Source organism: Ascidiella aspersa, chromosome 4 (genome assembly GCF_963924565.1).
Source record: "Ascidiella aspersa chromosome 4, kaAscAspe10.2, whole genome shotgun sequence".
NCBI lineage: Eukaryota > Metazoa > Chordata > Ascidiacea > Phlebobranchia > Ascidiidae > Ascidiella > Ascidiella aspersa.
Window position 1 is genome coordinate 28,485,343 of NC_139450.1, and position 23,509 is coordinate 28,508,851.

The 23,509-nt window shown below is 40.3% G+C and overlaps 1 protein-coding gene across 2 annotated transcripts in view; it reads left to right on the top strand.

Annotated features, from left to right (window-relative positions):
- LOC146157321 (DEP domain-containing mTOR-interacting protein-like) overlaps window positions 1-23,509 on the top strand; it is a 34,298-nt gene that overhangs the window by 3,877 nt on the left and 6,912 nt on the right. The window contains exons 6-8 of one of the 2 annotated variants that reach the window (XM_083386379.1): window positions 12,164-12,314; window positions 14,737-14,819; window positions 15,312-15,351. In XM_083386379.1, the coding sequence (XP_083242505.1) occupies window positions 12,164-12,314; window positions 14,737-14,819; window positions 15,312-15,351 (274 nt within the window). The remainder of the gene's footprint in view (window positions 1-12,163; window positions 12,315-14,736; window positions 14,820-15,311; window positions 15,352-23,509) is intronic. The other variant, XM_083386380.1, reaches the window with a different exon arrangement.

A 23,509-nucleotide genomic window follows, 5' to 3' on the forward strand; every position in this document is an offset into this window, starting at 1 on the left:
CCGCGAACCCATTGTGGGTCCGTTGACCCCATATTGGGACACTGCTCTATTGTAACGCCTTAGTATGTAGAAGAAGCGTATGTTGGAAACGGTGTGTCTTAATGCTCTTCCCTAGTAAAGTTATCTGCGGTTTCGCAAAGAGCGTTTACCCTCTCCCCAGCGTTGTATGCCTAGTCTCCTTGGCTCCCATTTATACTGAACCAGGTGCTACGCCCTTGTCTGTACACATCTGCGCAGCAGGTCGCCGTAAGGTCACTACCGTACGCAGCTCATACAGTTCCTGGTATTAAAAGACAACGCTTAAATACATAGGCAATAAAACTCAAAGTTTAAAAAGCCCGGTGTTACATAAGGTATCTACCGTACGCAGCACATAGAGTTCCTGGTATTAAAAGACAACGCTCAAATACATAATAGGCAATAAAGCTCACAAATCATAGATTTATATTTTTTTATATATAGTTTGCCTAAATTTTATTGTTTATACACGCCTCGGCGGAACAATGATCAAAGCAGAAACCTGCTGCCAATGGTTTTGGATTCCATAAAGATTCGCCCTTTTGTATAGTCCAATTCGAATTAACGACCCATGTAGTGGTTTTAATAGATTCCAAAGACCCCCTCTAGGAGTTTTTTCAAAAGCTGATAAAATGGAAAATTTAAGCACCTTGTAGAATTCCTCTCGCCTGTGGTCCTGGCCTTAGTCATCACCCCTCCACCACCATTGCTTGTTAATTATTGATGGAGCCCTACATTGGCGTCTCCCTACGCCTGTGTCATTTCGACAAAACTCTGTAAGTACGCCCACCATTTCTGTGACAGGATCCTGTGTGGACTTTGCCTGTGCATTTTTCCCGTCGTAAAAAAACGATCCCGTGTGAATGTGCGCACGCGTGCGTGTGGGTGTGTGTGCGTGCGTGCACGCGTTTTGCGATTCGTATTTCCGTCTTTTCCTATAGCGTCGCCGTATTGCCAGCTTGCTATCTTCAACCTGTTAAGCACACGAAACGAGCAGCGTAATTACACAGGCTAAGTTGGGAACTTAATTGTGGCCTGTCTTTCCGATGACGAGCCAGCGCCCGACCGATCAAATTAAACCCGAATAAATAGCGCGGCAATTTTAATCGATTTACGTCGTTACCCTGTCCATTTTGCGTAGTTCAATGCGGTTCAACTTTCATGTTTTGGGAGCATCCTTTTCCTTATTTTTCATAGTGAGCTTCCTTTAAACAAGTTTGTTTCCCTAACGGTTTAGGAAGTTGGTACAATTTGCAAATTAATAGAGATTTGATAACAAATGAAGGTATTATTGGCTTGGTAGATCATACCTTGTATAACCAATTATTACAGGTTCTTTAGAATATAGCTATAGGCGAGCCATTTTGTACTACAATTTAAAAAGAAGCTGAAATTAGGATGATTTTGCTAGGAAGGCCGATGGTTTCCGATTCCCTTCTTATAACAGTGTTACAACTAAAGGACGTAGATTTGTATCACTCCAAATGAAATGTACCCAATCCGATCCATTTGTATTGCGTCGTCCTTTGGTTACACTCAAAAAGCGCGCGAATTCGCCAAAAAGGCCGAACGGGTCTTATTTCGTGTCGTGCCGCTTTTCAACCGGGCATGCAAGTCGCCAGGGAAGCTATAAACGTCCGTTCTGCGTCCGCCGATCGAACACCGATGGTCACTTAACGTGTGACTCGATTGTCCGACCTGCTATTTGTGACTTTGGAAATTTTCGCTTGCCAATTTGCCGCCTTTGCTGTCGCTTTGCGAGTCGACCAAATAGGTTTGCTGTGTAGTTGCACACGAAGCCACTTTGGATATTTTTTACTTTTATTTTTTGGATTTAGGCCTCAAAGTGATCAGATCACAGAATGTTGGCGTGTTATAGCGTAACATAGCGTAACGCTGGCTGGGCGACCTTGGTTAGCTTTTATCGTATGATCCTTTGGCTTTATTGTTTTTGCTGCCATCAAGTTTGGCAAACTTTTTCATGCATTCTAAATATGAACCCCGACGATGACTGATGGTATCTGCTGCCGAAACGTCAGTTCATTCATAGCTTGGTTGCTACCAGAAGAGTGACTTTGTAAAATGTTGTTGAGATGATGAAATTTTTTACTTGAAAAATGGGAATAATGCTTCGAATATTCCTAATAGCGACTCTCAACCTTTTGTCATTCAGGTACCGCCCTTAGTTCTTAAAAAGTCAAGACAAACCCTCAATACGCTGCCACCACATACAGTAGTAAGTAATATATAGTGTATACCTCAATGAAAATGGTATTACATACTACAAAGTGTATGATAGCGTTACCTGAAAACTAATATGCCATCCAAGTGCGCAAGCTGTGAAATCTTTTACGAACTTAGTTCTACCCAACTGATATATAACAACGTTATCGCGGCGTTTTGCCTACTACTAACACTCCAGCAATAAAAATTCCACTAAATCACCTGTTTTTTCTTGCAATTGGATTGGAAGCGTCCCGAGAGCCACGTTTTTGTAAAGCGATTGAAAAGTTAACCAGAGCTCGCATTACTCGCTTCCCCTGTTGTTTCGCTGCTCGGTTTCAGAACGACCTGAATCACCACCGGCAATTCGCAATCGGACACCTCGACAGCCGGCGTTTGGTCGCCTGCCAGTTGTGTTCTTGGCCTACTTTTATCATCCCTCTCTCGCACGCCCTGCAATAACAGCCCAGTGCCGAGAATCAGGACAGTTCTTCACGTTTTTGGATCTTGCAACAATTTGTTTTCTTTTTTATCCTATTTTAAACACTTTAAGTTTTAGTTTAAACAGGCAGGCCGCATGAGAAAAATAAAATGTCTTGGCGGGCCGGATAAAAAAAGGGATCTCAAAAACACCTAATTCAACGTGTGATTCCTTTAAATAATCTTTAAATATCAGTAGGTGAGGATGCCTTACAACAGTTATGTTTATGTTTTCAATAAAATATTGTATGCCACATAAAATGTGTTTTGCCTAATTTTTTTTATTAAAAGTGAGACGCGTCCCGGATGTGACGCGCGGATCGCAGTTCGGTCTGCTTTACGGGTAAAAAAACTTTTTAAAGCGTTTGGGTGTATAAACTCGTCCCAGTTGACTGCTTAACAAAGCAATTTTATATAAAGGAAACAAATGTGCCTTTACTTTTGTTTTGAAGTTGTTTTTACACTTGTTGGCACAGGTAGAACCCGGTGCTGTTTTCATGTGATTTCTTCGTAACAGCCAGTACCCTACTTTGCAGTGATAAGGAATGTACTGCTTGTCAGACCACGTTCAACCAGTTTTAGTAGTGCTGATAAGGAGGCGTTGGCCCTTTTAGTATGTGACGCATTGGTAGTAACGTTGCTACTGCATTCGGTTGTGGTCCAGTCTCCCAAAGCAGACATCTAAATTGGGATCGGTGGGTTATTTTGATTGTAAGAAGTGTCTATTGTAAGCATATGGATTGCGTATCGACTCTGCTCTTTATTTATATTGCGGTTGCAGTTTATGCTTTTTATTGCAACTGCAGACTCGTGTTGTAAATATGCGGTTTCGTGATGCGACGTACTACATGTCACAACTGGTATTTCGGTACAGCTCGCATGTTACACGCGCAATGCGCAACCAGGTCACAGGACACTGGACTGCAATTGTACGTCTATTTAAACCTCCAAACACTGCAGAAAAACCTTCCTGATCACATCACATCATCGCCTCGCAATCTCGCATGCAATCGGCCACGGCCTTGCAGCGCCAGACGATCACGCGTCGGCCGCCTGATCGACGCGTGCACATTTGCAAGCGTCCCGAGTCTTATAAATAGCAGCGCTGAGCGCACGCATTCTGTGGCGCATGTGGCGAAAAATTTCCCTCTCGGGCGCAGCGACGAGCGAGAGAGAAGAGAAGACGACCTTTTTGTCAACCCGGCGGATTTTCATGCCGAACTGAAAAACGCCCGATCCCTTTTCGCCGTGTGTGCCCTTTGACCGCACCTGAACACCAACTTTGCACGTGAATGAATTTTGGAGGGCTGTTGTTTGTTTTCCAGCGAAGCCTTACGGTCCCTCATTGTTGGTTTCACGGCAAGTTAAATCCATAGGCATTTCCCGGGTTAAAATCAGGCATATTTTTTTGTATATTAACCCTTGTTTTCTCATATAGCATGCTATTTCCGCGTTAAAAAGGCCGTTTTTAGAACTTTATACGCCCCTTACTTAATTTTAGGCGCTTTTATGATAAAAATGCCGTAGTTCATGGAAATACGAAATCTAAAATCCAGTCCAGCATATTATTCCCATGTTACAGAGCTTATGTTTAAAGCATTATAGATTCCTTCAGTCTAATTTGGGTCCATTCTTAAATCAATATAACAGAGTTGTAGGGCCGAAAGACTATCGTTGTGCGTTTAAAGTGTGAAAATGTAAAAATGTAAAAATGTGGCCCAAATCCTATAAGCCACATGGTTGTAGGGTCGACAGTGACACTCGACTTCTCTACTAGGGATGTCCGATAATATCGGATCGAAACCGATACTTAATGGCAAGTGGTGTACCGGTAATTGTCCGATACTAGGGCGGTATCGATACAGATCCGATTTTTTTAGCTCGAAAGCAAAATTTGGCCAAGTAACCTGGAAATCATTGGCATTGCATGTTTCAATTTTATCTATTTTGTTCGTTTGTTTGAGCTCAGTAATGACGTCATTTGCTATCGGATCGCATCGCGATACTTTTTGCCCAAAATATCGGCTATCGGAATGAAACGCCAGGGGTATCCAACAAGTTGGCACGCGACCTAATAAAATATGCCACGCAGGCCCCCCCAAAACACTAAAATTGTTGTTTAGCCAATAGTCAAAAAATACCCAATTATTTATACAGCCAATTGCCATTGTTTTTTTTATTTTATGGTTTTTTTTATTTTTAAAAGGCAAAATATAATCACAATGTTATGCAGAATTGCTGCTGACCAGGAACTGTGTAATTAGGCAAAAAAAAATACATTTTGTCGTCATTTTCGTTATTGCACGCGAAATGACCAATTGCCATTGTTTGATCACAATATAAAACAATCGCGGCAATTACGACATCTAACAAATACATCTGATAATATAACATTGTACTGTGGTGAAGGGCTGGAGGCTAGCATTAACATAATTATATAGCTTGGTGTGAAGTTCAATAGTTATCTCACCGACGGACACTTAGATGCAGTAATGCGCATTTCTACTACACAGTGTTTCAAGTTTTAATAAACGTTTTTGATTTTGGTAAAAAAGCGTTTTTATGATTAAAAAGAATTGGTTTGGTTACGAAGCTTTGGCACGGGAAGAAGTTGTAAGATAAAAATTGACAAGCCGGCATGTTTGAGTCGCACACCCCTGCTCTACACGAACACGCCTTGATTTGCCTTGGCAACCAGTGCATTCACAAAACGATCACCAGGCGATTTTAGATCGAAAGTAATCAGGGGTGGTCCCCCGCATAACTGTTGTCGCAATACAACCTGCCGAAATTTACGTCCATCTGTGCCCATTGTACTGTTATCTGTTGCGCATGTCCGATATCGCGTTACGAATGTTTCATGATATCCAACACCCCCAAAACAAAACGCGAGGGCGTTTACAAGGTTTAATACGCCCCCTCCGTACGTCCCTGTGATGGTATCAGTGTTGCGCAATTACGTGGAAAATAGCCTTGCCGATTTCATATATGCACATCACTGAGAAATTGCCCTCCTATTTTCGGTTTTGCAACTTTCATAAACACGCCTTTATCTTTTGGTACGCTCTTTTTGAGTTAATATTTGTGTGGAATTTCTTACATTTGCTTTAATTGGACTTCTTGAGCGTTTGTGAGATACTGGCTAATTGTCTTTTCATAGATTACTCGCAAATACTTTTGAGTCGTTCGGTTGGGGTTGATACAAGGCTTAAGCCACGTTACCTAGTAATTTATTCCTATGTCGTCCAAGCCAAAATAGATGGACAAATGTGACCCAATATTCCACATTTCGGATACCTCGTGACAACGCTGTTCCTTTGTTTTGATTTGTCAGTACGGAAATAGCTAAAACGATTCGCTCGATTGCACCGAGCCACTATGCTTTGCACTTCGAAGTTTGAACCGCGACCTTATCACGGGACATCGGTTCGCAAATATGCACGTGGTCACCGACTTTGTTTGTGTGTCATTAAATATAAATCGTGCTGAAAGTTGCTGCTGAGATCGCAACTTTACGTAACCGTATAACACGCTCGTCGCTCGTTATAAGTTTCAGCGCCTTTCGTTTATGTGTCAGGATTGTCCGATAATATTAGATCGAAGCCGACACCCCATGCCAAGCTGTAGTATCGGTACTCGTCCGATACTAGGGTGGTATCGGTGCCGATCCGTTTGAATTACGCATTTCAGTCACATAAAACGTTTTATAGCTTAGAAGGTACCTTTAAAAAAATTACAAATCCAAAGGAAACGGAGTTTCCCGCCTTCTAACAAACTTTGCTTAAAAATCTTAAAAATATTTCGTATGCTGGTTTCAGTTTGGTCTGCTTAAATGGGTATAGAAAAGACGCCGTTAGGCATCGGTATGGACGGCCTTCTTATTTTCACCGAAATGCCAAATATATATCGGTATCGAAATAAATTACAAAATATAGGACTTCCATTCTAACAAGAACCCGACCTAATTTGCCCACGCAAAACTCCGGTCGTTGTGTAACGGACCTTAGTCAATATCCGTATTCGGTGCACACCACGCACGCCGTGTTGGCCGATGTTGGTCCTGAGTGTTGCTGTTGCTGTTGTTGTTGATTCAGTGAATCAAGTTGGAGTAAATAAGGCACTGATGATACGAGTGCTTGTATTGTGTTTGTCGCCGATGCGTCACCGCTCTGATTTCAAGGAACTGCTGTTTTGCACCTTTGAATCAGCTTGTTTGTTTCAGTGTGTTTGCGGCAATTTGGAGTATTTCATCGTAAAGTTGAGTGTCATAAAATCACGGGAACGACTCTTATGTTTTGTATGGCCGCTTATCCGAACATCGTACAGCGATATAAAGTAGATTTAAATCCTTATAAGGGCAATCAAGAGAAGGTATTGTTTTTACTGCAAAGCCGTCCATTGCTTTAATGTCGAATTTCACCAATGTTCTTATTTTAGCTCCGTCATGAACTAAATTGCAATTTCACATAGAGAGAGAGTGGAAACGTCGTTTTTAAAATGTTTTTTTTGATGGTGTATTAAATCTTATGCCATTAAACGAATATGAATAATGAGTTATTCGTAACGTTCAAAATGATACCTACTTCTGTATGGGCTTAGATATTCTTATTACGTCTTACTGCAACATCCAACCATTATGCTCCACTGTTTTGAAGTATTACGCTTTATTGACGTAAACAGCATAATCGATAGTAAAATCGTACATGCTGTCCATCACATTATGACAAATAGCTCTTTCACGTACTACAAAGTATTTAATTGACAAGATGCCAAATCGTTGTGTCACGAGGCTCAAACGCCCAAACGCGTCAATAACATTGCACCACGTGTCGTACACCCGAAGACCCCCCCCCCCCCGAACGCAACAACAAATGCAATCGGCCCAGTTTGTGACGTCACAAATGCGATCGGCTTGTTGTGACGCGCCCGTCTGAATCAGGCTTGTTTTGCCGCGCCTGTTACGTCACAAAGCAGGCATGCAGTCTGACCCCGAATAACCCGCAAAACGGACCGACTGGTCAGTAGTTATCACTCACGATGCTGTCCATCTAATTGAGGTGACAAATTAGCCCGTCAAACTGGCCGCAAATAAGAGCCGGCCTCTTAATTTGGAGCTGGCCACAAGCGCCTGTGGGCCGGTTGGTACCTCGGCTGTGTAAAATGTTATGAAAACAGATGGGGAAGTGGAAACCGATTGCCTAAGTGGCTAAGCCTTGTATTGGATCTCAGCTGTTTGTAAATTTCTGAAAAATGAGAAAAGCGAACATATAGCACTTTTAAAGCGAAAAACTGGCACGTAAACGTTGTCAGAGGGAATAAACCAAAAGAGTGCTATAAAATAGCCGAAATAAACATACAAAATAAATAAAACCGGCGGTTGTTTTTCAAGCTGCCCCGCAAACTCTGAAAACCTAATGACGGATTAAAAAACGAAGTGAAAAATCCTTGTGGAAAAGACTGGCATTTTATTATTACGGCTATCTAAAGAATTTGAACAGAAATCGGCAAATATGTGCGATACGATCGCAATTTTAAGTGACCGTGTTAACTGATTAGTGACCGTCCACTCCGCCTCAAGCCAATTCACCTACTCCGGTCAAACTTGGCAACATAACCGATCAATCATCGTTGTATCTATATCTCCTTTTACATTGACCTGCGAAGCGCTCTATACCTTTTAAAACACTTAAAAGAAAGTAAGTTATTTTTTCAACTTGCTGTATATCTGCATTGAAAATTAATACTTCTTAACCCCCGTGCGTTTAAACACAGTTTACGTATTGGTCATTTCGATCCCGGCATTTTGGTCTTTTTTGTGTGTTTTCAAACAACATTTTGAAACAGTTTCGCTCGTATTTTGCCAGTTCAATTCTCTTCAGTCAAGATTCTCATTTAACGGCCTAACTACGCTCGGTAATAAGGTATAATGTGCGCAGTTTAAAACCCCGTACCTGCCTCCTACGCCATGCGTTAAACGTTTTCCTACGCCATGCGTCAAACGTTTTGATTCGCCTTGCGTAATTGCCCCATTTTTGAAGCGCGCTCAATTGCAATCGCCTCCAGGTTACGGCAACAAACTCCAGCAATCACTCCGTTGCCTTTTTGCAGACCGTTGGTTGAACCCACTGACCCTGTTATAACGTTACGGGCAATGTTGTTCTTTCGGTAGTGGTTTGTTGTCGTAGCGCATAGGGCGTATTTCAAACGGCCCAAAGTTAATGCCCCTTTAAATAATGCAGGGTATTATGAGAAAAGCCTGTCAAAAGTGAAGATTCCATTTTATCATTGGGGGCATGTCAAGTTAAAAAAAAAACAGAGTAAAATGCGAACCTGGGCCAGGGTTGCCATAACTTCTATGAACTTAAAATTGTTTGAATTGATTTGCATATGGAAAAATTTTTTTTTGAAAAATGCATGGTTATCCAAAAGGTTTGCGCGGGATTAATTTTATAAGGTATTTTTAAAGCTGTAAATGTTCTATATATTTAAGTGCCTTAGAATTTATTCCATAAAAATGTGTGACAACCCGGTATTATAACAGCAGTTCACATAACAGTAAGATATATTCGTGTCAAGACCTTAAAAACTATCAAGAACAGTAGGAAAAATAGAAATAAAAAAACACAATACATTATCATGTCAATTTCCATGTCATTTCATACACGTCTTGGCTCAAGTTGCGGCTCGTTCGCTGTGTGACGGAATACGCTGTGTGTGATGTCGTCAATGCCTGTATTATCTTCCACATTTCTCCGCGCGTCTTTCCCGGAATGTTTGGCTACACGTGTTTTACGGTCGCTGTCAACATACAGTCGGCAGTGGGCCAGGGAATTTCTGAAAGGCCGCTCCGATTTGGGCTTTACTATGTTTGTCGAGACGTTTTTTATTGCTGATGCCGCTTTACGACGATTTATTGCTGTCATGGTTTAACTCCCGTTCGTCGGCCGCACGTTCAAAAGCGGCGCGCGCAACCTTTTGAACTTTGTTTTTTTTTCGAATAAAATGTGGCGATTTTTTGTGTATTCAACTCTACGGCTCTCCAAACTTTTTTTTTGCTACCTCTTTTAATTTGATTTTATTTGGCAAAACTTGAGGTTTAACATTTGACAACAAACCTTGTCTCATTTTGTCGTTCGTCGCGTATTTGTGCGAGCAGTGTGCATTTGAAGGGGTTGCCATTGGCATGCCGAAACGCAGAAAAAGTACAACTGTAAGGCCGTGAGTTCAAACCTTCCACGGGCGACGTTTTTGTAACGGGTAGCCTTGCCTTGCTTGCACGCCATCCTGAATAGGCCACCTGATTTCGGTAACATCCTTAACGGCGGCACCTAATATACTAGTGAAAGTGTGCGTTTATTCAATGCTAGTTTACAGCATACCCTTTTCTATAATCCACTGATTAGTTTATTTTCTTCTTTTGGTATCGGTCGGAACATTCCGATACTACCTCTTGGTATCGGGTATCGGCCTGGATATGTCTGTATCAGACAACCCTAATCAAGACAAAAAATGGTTATTTTAAGTCCGTTAAGAAAACACACGCTTTTACATTAAAAAGTAAAATAAATTAAAATATTTATTTTTGTTCACTTCCTAATACGGCCGAAAAATGTTTCGATAAGTCGACCTTGTTTACTTAAAATCCACTCATCCCCGCTTGGCCCGAAATACTTTGTCTGCTGGGAAAGTGCTCTGGCGTGTTCGTGGCCACAACAACACAACAGCGAAATTCCACGACGCATTCCGCATTCTAAGTCGCACCACACTCGTGGCATTGGAAAAGTTACTCCCTAAATTCTGTGTCTTGTGCTCCCGCCGTGGGATAGTTGACTCGGCCGAGTTTTCGCACGGACCTCAGCTGTGCAGTATTGTTGTTTAGGTTTGGTGGTGAATTGATAGACGACTGTTCACTGCTGCCATAAAAACAGTCAGGCGGTAGAAAGTCAGCTAAAAATGGATTTTTTTTTCTAACTGGCCATGTTCCGGGATTCCACACAGTCTTTAAATCTAATGTCTGTGAATGTTTTTTTATTGATTGCGTATTACAAAGTCTTAGAAAAACGCTATGTTTTTACAAAAGTATTTCAATAGTCGTTGAATTTATCCTATGTGCAGCTTAAGTTATGAGTTTAAAAACTACTGAAGTAAAATATATTTTTTAATCAATCGTTAGTGCGTTGACCATGGCATTTATACTGCTTGTTTACCAATTATATTCAAAACACGTCGGGGAAATGATTCCATTCTAGGTCTTCAAAAACCTATAAATTCTTTGAATCTCTTAAAATTGATTGTATGCAAATGTGTGGCACATTGGCAAACCCTGATGTTGAATGCCTAAAAGTTGCCTCAAAAAACATTTTTTTACCCTGCCCTATTTATGTGCCATTCTCTCCACACCTTGGTGTCCAGGAAGTCACGTTCACATAAAAGCTTTTTCGCCACGGTTAACTGACAACCTCCCCATCCCCAGTTGTTTTCTCTCAATCCGAGTTTTCGGTTTCGAAAGCTAGGCCGAGTCCGTGCGTGATCTGACGTATTGAAGTGTTGTTGTCCTTTCTCGGAATTACCTGTATAGGTCAGCATAGTTAAACAAACCGCACCTAATGGATATTGTTATTTCGGAGTCTTTAACGCTCCAGCCCAAATAATAACCCCTACTCGCCGAATTTGTTTTTTCCTTTTCAAATTTGCGCCCAACACAAGCGAACCCGTTCGACTCCTTGTTGTTCGGCCTAAACCCACGTGCGCCTTTTCTATCTCGCCTGTTATGCGTCGTACGGTTATGGCGCAGTTCGGCGTCCTGTTTGGTCCCTTATTTCCAGCTTTCGCTCGCTTGGAATAACAGTTTTATCAGTTGTCCAGTTAACTTGGTGGCTTCAATAACATCCCATAGACCTTCTTGTCTTTTACCTTATTTCCGTACAATTTTCGCCACTTTGCGGATTGCGTTATCGAATTACGGTCTCTTTGTTAGAAATAATACCTTAAGTTGTCACAAAAACTGCAGCCGTGTTTGCAAACTACCCTTTTCTGTTATTGCTTGTTTTTGCAATACTCGTGCGTGGAGAGTTTTCATTGCACAGTTTTATGATTGTTTTGCACAAAGGACTCAATTTGCACAAAAAGACTTAGTCAAGTCAAGTAATTTTGCACAAAAGACTTAAGTCAAGTCAAGTCATTTGAAAACAGTGACTTAAGTGCACTTAACTTAAGTCATTGACTTAAGTCATTACAACACTGTGAAATACTGTCCTGAAACTACGTAACCCCAATATTGTCTTACTTCCAGTCGACTCGGAAGTGTCGAAGTTCAGCGACGACCGCTTATCGTAACTGTATTTTGTTACTGTATAAAAAAGGTGGTAGGATTTCAAGACCAGTGTGGAGAATTTTTATTATTCTAAAAGCGACGGCCCCTTTATCTTTTTTCTACTTGCAGTCGACTCCGAAGTGTCGAAGTTCGGCGACGACCGCGCCTTCTACGTGTTCGCGGTTGACTACCGACGCAAGCCGCTACCCCTGCGTCACTTCCTCAACTCACGCTCCGCTGCTCGGGATTGCAGCAGCCGAAACAAGCTCATTCACCTCAGGTCGGTTTTTCTTTTTCGCCTGCGTTTTTTTTTTATTGTCGTATTGCGGTTTTTCGCGCCGTTTTTGCGAGCCATGCGTGCCTAAGCGGTCACGCCGTTAGGTTTTTTGTTTTATGCAGCCGAAACAAACTAATTCGCCTCAAATCAAACTCTGACAACTAGATTTTTATATAGAATTCGAACTAGCTTTTGCGTCAAACCATTAAATTAGAAAACTATAGAATGATCTAGTTGTCGAAGTGTGTCTCAAGCCAGTTTCTTTTTCCCCTGCGTTTTTTCGCCTGCGGTTTTTTGCGCCGTTTTGCAAGCCATGCGTGCCGAAGAGGTGTCACACCGTTGGGTTTTTTAATTTTATTATAGGCGAGTTAGCCCGTGCAAGCCAGCCAGCCAACAGTGGCGGACTTGTGCGTTTTTTTTGTTTTTTTTATTGGATTGCTGTTCAACCAATAGGCGCGACCTTAATACTTGGTTGATTTAGTTGCGTCTGTTAGATTTACTTTTGGACCTGATGCAAGATTATTGTTTAAAGTTTGCTGGACGAAGACAAGGCCTACATCAGTTCAATTCAATCTTAATTAACACTCTGTTGTCTTATTTAACGAAATACTTTCTTTAAACTCGTCTCAACAGAAAGTCAGCATGTTGCAATTTAATTATAAAAATCACCTTTTCCGTTTAATTATGCGAAGAGATTTAAAAGAAAGTATATAACTTTAAATTATTGCTGATTGCAGTTAATTCATTTAATTTTAATAAACTGTAAAATAAATGCTGCCTTTGTTGATATGTAATAAAAAAAACTTTACATTTCTTGCCCCACGTCCAATATTACAGCTTACCATTATTATTTTGAATAGGTTCATCCCTAAATAACAGGTATTATAAAAATGCCTTTTTTCAACATTTTAACTTTTTGCTTGCATAATGTGTCAACCGCTCTGACTAATAACTGTTCAAACGCTTTTCTTAACCACAAACAACTTCAATTTTAGAATAATTGAGTGTTCTGCGATATTCTGGGCCAAGCAACTTACAATTAATGTTTAAATCATCCGCACGATTGACGTTGCGCACTTGAAATAGACCAAAAAAGCTCCACTTGGAACTTAGGAGAAGGTTTTGAAACTTGATGCCGCAGCGGCCAATACACTCGAGGCAACCTAATCCCTTCTTTTGAGGCTTTTTCGCGAGTTTTGTTCGAGTTTTAGCGCCACAGAGCCTGCAATAACAACGTTGACCTACATTTCTGCAAGCAAACTTGGCAGTTTTTGCCCGAGCTTCGCTATGTGTTCATGTTCGCGAAATTTTCGTCGCTATTGGTGTTTTTTAAGACGTACGAATGAAACAATGCATTTAATATGGCGGGATTTTTTTCCTGATTTCTATTTGCATAGAGGGCGATGGTTTCACTTCCCATCGCCTCTCTTACAAAGGAAACGTGGGTCAATCAATATTGAGGAATGCGCACGTCTGGATATTTGCGACTAGAATTACAATTAGGTTGTTTTGACGTCTTGGCGATGCCATGTGATCCAAACCATTAAAAACATCTCATTGTTATCCTTTCTTGCGTAAGTTTCGTATTGCGCAAACAGTTTCGTAACGGCAAATGTCATTGCCTAAGATAAGCTTTTTTTCTCCAAAGCCCTATTAAAACCCTGTTGCCTTGTTAAGCCGCTTGATCTAAATCTAAACCATTAAACGAACTGTTGCTGTATTTCCTTTTACAAGCTTCACTCGTTACACAAACGCCTCCCCAACGTGATCTCTGTTGCCGAAAGAAGCATCGTTGAAAAAGATTTTCCAAATTCAATTGCACAAGATTAAGAACGGGGTAGTGCTAAGCAGATTCAACTTGGAAATTTCCAGCTGGCATTTTAATGCGCAACTGTCATCCCCTAATCACGTTCCTTACGCAGCATTACATTCGAAGCCATTTGTGTCTTGTAATGACAAGAGGTCTGGAGAGTGCCAATTCCAGAAACCGCTTTCTTTCGACTTATGCTGGTCGTTAAACTGGATTGAACAAAATTTTAAAGTGGAAAACGTGCGTTGACGTTTTAAGTGGTAAACGTGTGTTGTCCAAATGGCTGAAAAGCTTTGCGAAAACAAGTAGCACAGCTGACTACTCTTAAATGCTTTTAAACACACGAGTCAAATCTCGGCATGCTACAAAAACTTGCTGAAGGACTAAAGGCTATACTTTATTGCTAATTGCTAATTGCTTTTCTATCTTGTTGTTACCACGTTTTTTTCTTGCATTTATTCTTTGTTTTCAATTTATTGTACTGAGAGCTTTCGGTGTCATTCACCCTGACGATGGCGACTTGCATAGGTTGCCGGAACGTTGGTTATGAATTATACTTAGAGGAGCTGTTTATGATTATTATTAATCGAGTTTAACGTTTTACTTTTTGTACAGACAAACCAGCGACCATTTGATGGACCTTTCGCTGTACTCCAGCTCCAATGGCCTCCTTCCTAAGCGAAGCTCAAGGCACAAAGGTACGTCGTTTGGGAAACTTGCTTTAATGTCAAAAGACAAAAATTTACAAAATATCGTGTACAAGTAACTGTGCTTGTGATTGAACAAATCTGGTGAATGGCACCTCTTTGCAGAGCGGACAAATAGTGAACACTGCTGCGATAGATTTTATTAAACTCTTGCAAATAAACGCGCATATTATGCCGGAAAAATTGTATTTTAAAGTACACTTTGTACAGTTCTGTCTTTAATGAACCTTTAAGCCAAAAAAGGCGAGTAAATCGACATCATCTTGATAAAGACGTTTCTATACGTACTTGTATCATCATCAGTTAATGTCAAGATATTTTGCATTTAAAACTGTATTGTATTTAAAACTACATAGACAAATCACTTTGTAGTTATCGGCCAGCATTTTAGAAACGTATGCACGAAGTGGTCTAGCAGTTGAATGCAACTGCGTAATTACGATTTGGGAGTCACAACTTGCAATATTTAATTTTTATTTTCAGGTCTCTCCATATCTTCGGACGATTCCGGGTACGACACTGTGTAAGTTCAAATTAAATTCGTTGCTGGCCTTATCAGAGCGTAAGACACACACAAAGCGAAACGGTCACTCTTTGACCGCTCCCTGCAAAGTAAATCAAACTTCAAGCGTTACGCAACGGTGACCTTTAGATGACCCAAATTATGCTGACGTCATCGTTAGACAGCTCTTTGCTTGACGCTCACATTAGTCGGCATTCTATCAATTTGATGTGATTAGTCGTGACCGTGATTCATAAAATTAGCCCGTTTGTAGCACTATTAATAATATCGTGAAATTTTAGACGTGTTGACATCTGATTGGCTGGTAAATTTTTTGGCCTGCCATATGTCTGAAGCAGTTCTTTTCCAACCGTGTCGCGGAATATTTTAATTTAAAATATTTTGATTATTTAGGAATCTAATTTTGCTATAATGATAACTCTATCAATTCGATTTTTTATACGTTTTGAGGGAAAAGTAACATGTCGTGAAATATTTTTAAAAGTAAAGTTTCCTGCGTTATGCACAGCAAATTAATAATAATCTCTGATTGGTGTTTTAATTTATTTAATCATAGCGTAACAGCAAACTATAGCAAAAATGGTATTTTTTGAGTCGACGAGTCGCATTGCTGCTTTCTGAGTCGCAAAAGCACAATGCAGCATGGCGATTCAGTCATATTAAATGTATATAGCCTCACAAAAAATTGGCCTTCTTTCAAGGACTAAAATAGCACGCAGCGAGCTATCCCTTTTGCGGTGTACCAAGGCTTTACCTGCTTGGCCCATCCTTGAATTAAGGGATAAGGGCGCTTTATCCACGAAACCTCGCGCTGCATTGACCTCGCTTTGTTATTCAAGCTGAACGCGTTTCAACGAAAACTGTCGCGGTTTTATGATAATATTCCCGGCGCAAAATTTATGGTTGATTTATTTTAAGCTGCAAGAAGCGGGGCGAATCCTAAACGCGTAATTTGTCTCTTCGCATCAAATATTTGTTTCATCCTTGTCGATTTTTCGTTTAAATCTTTGTCTGCGCTCTTTTTTGAAGCAAAGCAGCCAGTTTTGTTAACTGAAATAAAAAAATCTATTCAATTCTTTTACAACCTGAAAACCGCGTTAGGGTTACGATATAACGTTAAGAATAAGCGCTTAATTTTAAATAGGTGCTGTGCAACTTTCTAACATTGCTATACCCGGTGCTTGTTTTTGATCAAAACAAACATAACCCGAGTACGACGTCTGTTGTATTAGCAAGCATTTCTGCTCTTGCGCAATCTCTCTATAGGCACCCTTTAGTTGAACAAGTTGCGTGTAATTATAACAGAGGCGCTTGACATTCGAGACCTTATATAAGCCTTACATAAACGCCGCTTGCTTCAAGTGGATTTTTTAAATGCGTCGACAAGTATTACCGCAAGTGGCTGACACACCGGCGCTCGACCGACCGTAAAATGAACAATTTTTGTGCTGACGACTCAATTTTTGCCGCGTCCACCTTGATGGTTAAAGCTGTACAAGATACCTGGGTGATTTTCGTACATCAGGAAGCTTCCAGTACTCGCTTTTTTCAACGTCATGTTAAAACCTGACAATTATTCTAATTTTAGTTTAGGTAAAATGTATATCGAATTTATAGTTAGACTTGTCCTTTTGGTCGTGCTTAGTACTTTTGCATGTTCATTTCATTATGAATGTGTAGTTTGTTAATTTTTTTTTTCTGTTAACACTCTTTTGAAAAATAAAACGGATTGATTTTTTATGTTTCCGCTACCCTAAATATTTGCTAATGCCGTGCACTTAAATAACTAATTCCAAAACCTACACTTAACCTTATGAAGGCGATACCCGTGTTAAATATCTCGTACGTGGCCTGTGCACATGTTTCGGCACTTGAAAAAAAAATATTTTTTTTTATGTTATTGACACAGCAACAAGCGATACTCGCAAGCATGCGTCAAGGCAACTGCCCTGGGGTGCTGAGCCGTAAAAAACTCGCGGTTTTGTGTCGCCTTTTCGCGCGAACTGGCTCGCGCACAATGGCGCGATTGTTGAGATGAACGTTTGCCGAGTTTTGTTAAGTTCAAGTGAAACGCGACCCTGGCCCGAGTTCGTCTGTCTGAACATCGCCACTGCGCGCTTCGTTTAACCGATGCGAATTGGAGTCGAAATGGCGTGAATGCGTGGCGTTGTTAGCGCTGAACATTTCGTGCGGTGATAAAGTTTTTTGTTTGACGGAATTTGTCGATGACTAGGCTTGCGCCCGTCATTCAAATCCAAAAAATCTAAGCCAATTATGCATTCGAATGTTCGTCCGACTTTCAAGCATAATCAAAGTCAGTTATTTCGTAATACGCGAGATTTAAGTTCAAAGTCAGTCATTTTGTGAGATGTAAGGATGTAAACTCTTGGCATTCCATGTTATATCTCACTTTAATTATTCCAGAAAAGTCTAAAGAACATGTGCTTTAATTTGAGGTTATTGTCGATTTTTTTTTTTTAGATATAAGGCGATTTCTTTTTAAACATTTCGTTTGCTATTGATCAAATTTTATTATAATTTAAAACCAAGAAGTAAACAAACCATGTCGTTATATGAAGCTTTCGAATATGAAGTGTCAACGTTTTCGTTCACGAAGTGCAAACCATTATTCAATCATTAAATAAAACACGTTAATAATGCCGACCGGTGATAACTCATATTAAGTGTCGGCCTTTGTTTTGTCAGTACGAGTTTCCACGAACTTTTACACTTTTTCAAAAATCTAAATTTGACACTGTTCGTGGTACTTTGTCGCAACAAATCATATCTGTGTGGGGGCGTCAACGATTTTAAGCAAAGTACAACAGGGGGGATTTTTTTTTTTAGTTTACAAATGCTATACCCTTAATATAAACTCAACGAAAACAGTGGGAAGCGTTCTTCACGCAAAACCGTTTCTTCATGGCGAAAAAAAACGTCACTCTGCGTTTGCGTCAAACGTCGATTGCGTGACACGTAATTGCACCCTCTGTGCGTGTTGCGTGTACCTCCGCACTCTCGTTCGCAGAAATCGAGTTTTTACAAAAGCTGGAAAACACGTTTTCGTGGCTTTGCGACGAGTTCTTAGCACGATAGCCGACCCCGAAAATTTTCCACTCCATATGGGGGATTTGTTTTTGAGAAATAGTTGGCATTATGGCTGGACAAAACGCAAAAGGATGGTTTAACGCGCAGATTTCACCAATAACCCAAGAACGCTTTGAAATCAATCGTAAACCTACTTTACTTATATAAAAGGGCGTATCTTTATGGAATCCAAAACCGATATATATTCCTTTAACAAAATGTCTGATCCTGGTTTTACTCGGGTTTTTAAACTTTGAGTTTGTTTGCCTATACCTTACTTAAAACGTCCAACTCGTGGTTACCATTTTAGCAACGTTTTTCTTATTAACAAAGGTATGTTTTTCATAGAAAGGTGCTTGGCGAAAAAATAAAAAACTTTGATGGAACTCTTATCGCGAATACTTTTTAAACCCAAGGAATGCTTCCTAAAACTCTTTTAACTATCACGTTTTTTGTTTCTTAATTTTCCCGATTCCGGTAGACAAAGGATATTTGTTGAGGCGTAATATGGGTTGTGCTTAAAATGGACTGAAATGCTCGTAAAATCTCATCTCCACGTTGTATCCAATCGTATGGGGAACACTATGAAGTCGTTTTTGTTTTAACAATTTTATAAAAGCGCCGAATAAAACGAACGGCTTGTACCAAATTTCCACCCACGCTACCGCAAGCGTAGTTTTCTTTGAACAGCTTGATTAATCAGCGGTATTTTTGGCGATGCTGACGCGACGCGCCCGAAACACGACATTAGTGTTTATACAAAGCTTATTAATAGCCAAAGCCGCCCTTTAATAGGCCTCGGTCAATTGTTCGAAGGTGTATTTTCTCACACGACCCACCCTGTATAATTGTACGTACTTTGTAACAATGCTTACGACGCATTATTACACCCTAAGTTCATAACTCACTGACTGCGACATTGTAAACTTAGTTTTGTGTTGACTTGTAAAGTGAACCTTTTGTTTGTTTGTTAATTAGGTTGAACTGTTTAAATACAGATTTACTTTGAAATTTAATTTTGTCTTGCAAGCGTCCCTCAAATTCACAATGCAATCGAGACGGTCAAACTTTTACGGTTTTGAAACAAAAAAAATTTAATACATTTCGAATAAGAGTGTCTATTTAAATACAACTTGTTTATCTAATTCGCAACAAAGCCCAGCGAACGCGTTCTTACCCTGACACATTAAACCATTTGTTTTATGTTGATTGATGAAGTTCATCAACATTTAAAAAAAAATTGATCGGTGGGCCCAGCTGGAGGTCAGAGTCTACCTTAAAAGCAATTTTATCCCAAGTGCAATCTAATTAACGCCAAAGATCGACAGCATCGCTGCAGCCAAGCAAACGCAGTAAACCATTAACCACAGCTCGCTGTACGTAAACTACAGCCGCCATACGCTCAAAATAACGCCGGCATAACAATTTCCGAAAATCTTGCCTTCCGCCGACTTTCAGGGGAATCCCCCTCACTTTCGCCATTCTGCCAAGAAAAACATTCTCTAATAGTCTCTGGTGCGTACTTTGCCCTCGTGTCTGTACCCAAACTGCCAGTTTTTAATGCCGGCTCATTTTGGGTGAAAAACGTGCCCGAAAGTCGCAATCAAACTGCCAGTTTTTAATGCCGGCTTATTTTGGGTGAAAAACGTGCCCGAAATTCGCAATCGCTTGCTGTTTGTCTCGCCATCACGTGCTAGAGATGCGTGTCACTTTTTCTTGGCGTTTTGCCTCGATTTTGGCGACTCTGCCTTATTTGGAATGATAAAGGCGCTTTGAAGGAGAGCAATTAATTTTAAACTGTCGACACTGCCAGCGCAGGTCCGATACTGGACATTTTATCGCATACCGATACCCGATATTTTGGACGTAGATTATCGCGATCCAATCTGATACCTAATGACGTCATTGCTCTACTCAAACGAGAAAAAAAGATGAAATCGCAACGATTAAAGGCATTTGTTTAGGTTATTAGGCTAAAAAGCACAAATGTTTGTATACCTACAGTGGTTAACCTACTATTCTTGGACAGGTTTTTTTAAGGTTTGGTTTGGGTGACCGCTAAGTAATTTTAGGAGACCGCAAGTGTTTCATTTAAATACCAAAAACTTGCAAGTCTAAAATTTGACAGTTTCGGTCCCCCAAAACACCTTAAAAAAAAACACTGTTCTTGGATAAATTTACCCTTTCAGGTATAATTTGCTGAGTTGAATCACAAATCATGTTTAAAATGCCTATATTAATTTGGCATCAGATCGGCACCCTAGTATCAGACAAGTACTGATGCTTCCACATTTCTATTGAGTATCGACTACGATCCGTTATTATCGGGTATTTCTAACAAGCACCATAACAAGACGCCCCTAAGCACGCTATAAAGCAATTTGCATAACATTTGTCAAAGCCACGTTGGTTGTAGTTTTATTTTGTATTACGTCCGACTGTTGTACGATCGATTGAGATGCAACGGAAACACTGCAATGCTCTAGTATTGCCACGCCCATGCATTATTCTTGTTGAGGTCAGAACTGGGTCGCTATGGTTTACAACACGTTTTTCAGTCTTAAGTAGTATGTATAGTTGTAGTGGTTTTGCGACCTTGATTGATCGCCTTGTTTTTGCGTTACGTAATGTCACGAAGCTTTGTTATGGTGCAATTTACAAAACGGCGCAATTTGTCCATTTTTTAATCTCAGAAACGTGTCTGTAAGTCGAAATAGCACATTCGTAATCCCATATCATGTTTCTTTTATGTTTTTTTTATTATACTGGCTAACTGTCTGCCAACTTTTATTTCGGAACACCAATTCAAATCACAGATAGGCCAGGGTCTTTTAACTTGCGGACCGTGGAATTTTAAAGCATGACCATTTCCAAATTTTTAAAAAGAGCAAGGTTTTTAGGTATTTGCTAAGGTATAAGAAAATGTGAAAAAAAAAACATAAGCTCACTCGCACAACAATAATAACTTGTGTTTGCATAATTTGACATTACTAAATTTGCATTTTTTTAATGTGGCTGATACGATTTTAAACTTTTCCATCTGGCCCTTGCCTAAAACTATTTGAATATCTTTGGCATAGGCCCTAAACGCTCGATAAGGCTTAAGATGCGCCGCCCCGTTTAATGCAGTCGCCAAGGCACGCCGGACGCCGGTTCGTTTAATACCAAGTACCAAAGCATGACAGTTCATTAGAAGTTGCGTGCCAACGCATGCCGGCTCCTTAGGGTTTCGGTTATCTTAAACGCAGAGTGCCAAGCCTTACATCAGTGTAACAAAATAGCGCGCCAGTCTTATCTGCAAAGGCCATCGCACTTTTCGCCTCTTGATGTTGATCCCCTGGTGCCCTGCGCTGCCAGGCTGACAAAAGTCCCTTGTGTTGCTTAACTGAATCGTGCATGACGCTTGTTGTACTACCGAATCACGTCATCCGCATTCTTGTACAGTTGAACCGAGGGTCGCCGGTTCGATTCCCGGTGTCGTACGGTATATTTTCAAAGCGTTAAAACCCCCCCAAAAAAGAAAAAACAATAAGGAAAAAATATAACCCGAAAGAATTTTTTTAAACGGATTCCGTAAATCAGAATTAACCAATACTAAAATGTTTCCCCGACGCTTTACTCTTAGCAAGTACCGCTATTTTATCAATTTCTTTTTTATTTACATATAACGACACAAAAAACACAAAAAACGAATGCGAAAGAGGAGAGATAAAGCACATGCGACGATTTAGCAGGGAGGCATTACAAGACACCTGTGAATTCAGGACTTACTTGTACTGGGTTTTAACAGAGCCCTGTCCACTTGCAATGAAAGTCATTCATTTTATTGTTCTTAGTGGCGAAAAAAACGGTTCGATTTCTAGACCGATTTGACCATATTAAGGATCACATAACGGTAAATAACAAAACGCGCGCACAGCAACAAATAATTCAGCAGAATTGCGTACATTTATCAAGTTTCGCCGATATCCAGGCAGTTAGGTCTTCCCAGAAGGCTACTACTTAGCTCCAAAAATAAAACACGTGTGCTACAGTTTCTAATACATAGCAGTAGAAAACACAATTATTCCAGTCTTAATACCAGATGAGCTCATTGGTCACTATGGCTTTAAGGTTTGGTTTATCTGAAAACTTCTAGGTTTGTTTTCTACAGTACAATGTCCCGCTATTGCAATAAAAGTAATACTAAAGCCTTAAATATCACCAGTTGGCGGTATTTGATTTCACGTGGACGTCAAATGACGGTCGTTTGGTGCGGATGACGACCCGTAAATCTCGTATAAATCTCATAAATTTGTTTGCGGTTGCACCAGCCTATAGTAGTGCACATCACAGTGAACCCCGTTTGCGGCATTCAATTAACTTAACGACGATTGTTTGTGCCGGTATGAGGCGGTGCCTATAGGCCATGCAACCACGAGAAACAAAGGTCTCGGCAAAAGTTAATCATTGCAAATGCACTTGTGCGGCCAATGTGCATGGCGCCACTAAACCCTACGCTACGACAACAATCAGATGTAAAGCCTTTTTTAAAGTACCAAGTTTTTTTGGCCCAGCGTTGTTTGCCAAACCTGAAAAGGCCGCTACATACCCAGTTAAATTGCATTTATGCCCAGTGGTAAATTATTCTCATTTTTTGTCAAACATCGCTAAAATCAGACTAGAAAAATAGTGGACCGATTTTAAGATGGCCATTTTTTTGGCCAAAGTTGTTATTTTCCTGGCAAACCCTAATGTCTATATACCCAGTTTAAATTGCATTCATACCCTATGCTGGCCAGATTGGTCATTCTAAAAAATAAATAACACTCTTCCAGTCAAAAATTTGCTAAAAAAAATACTGGGCCGGCCGATTTTTAAATGGCTAAGTTTATTAACCGAATTTGCTATTTTTCTGGCAGACTCTAAAAGTCTAAAGGCTACATAACCAGTCTAAATTGCATTCATTGCCAGTGCTGGCCAGAACGGTCATTCAAAAAAAAAACACCCTTTTAGTCAAACATTTGCTAAAAAAAGAAAAATAAAAGGGGCCGGCCGATTTTAAAATGGCCACATTCCCCGGACAGTGCAT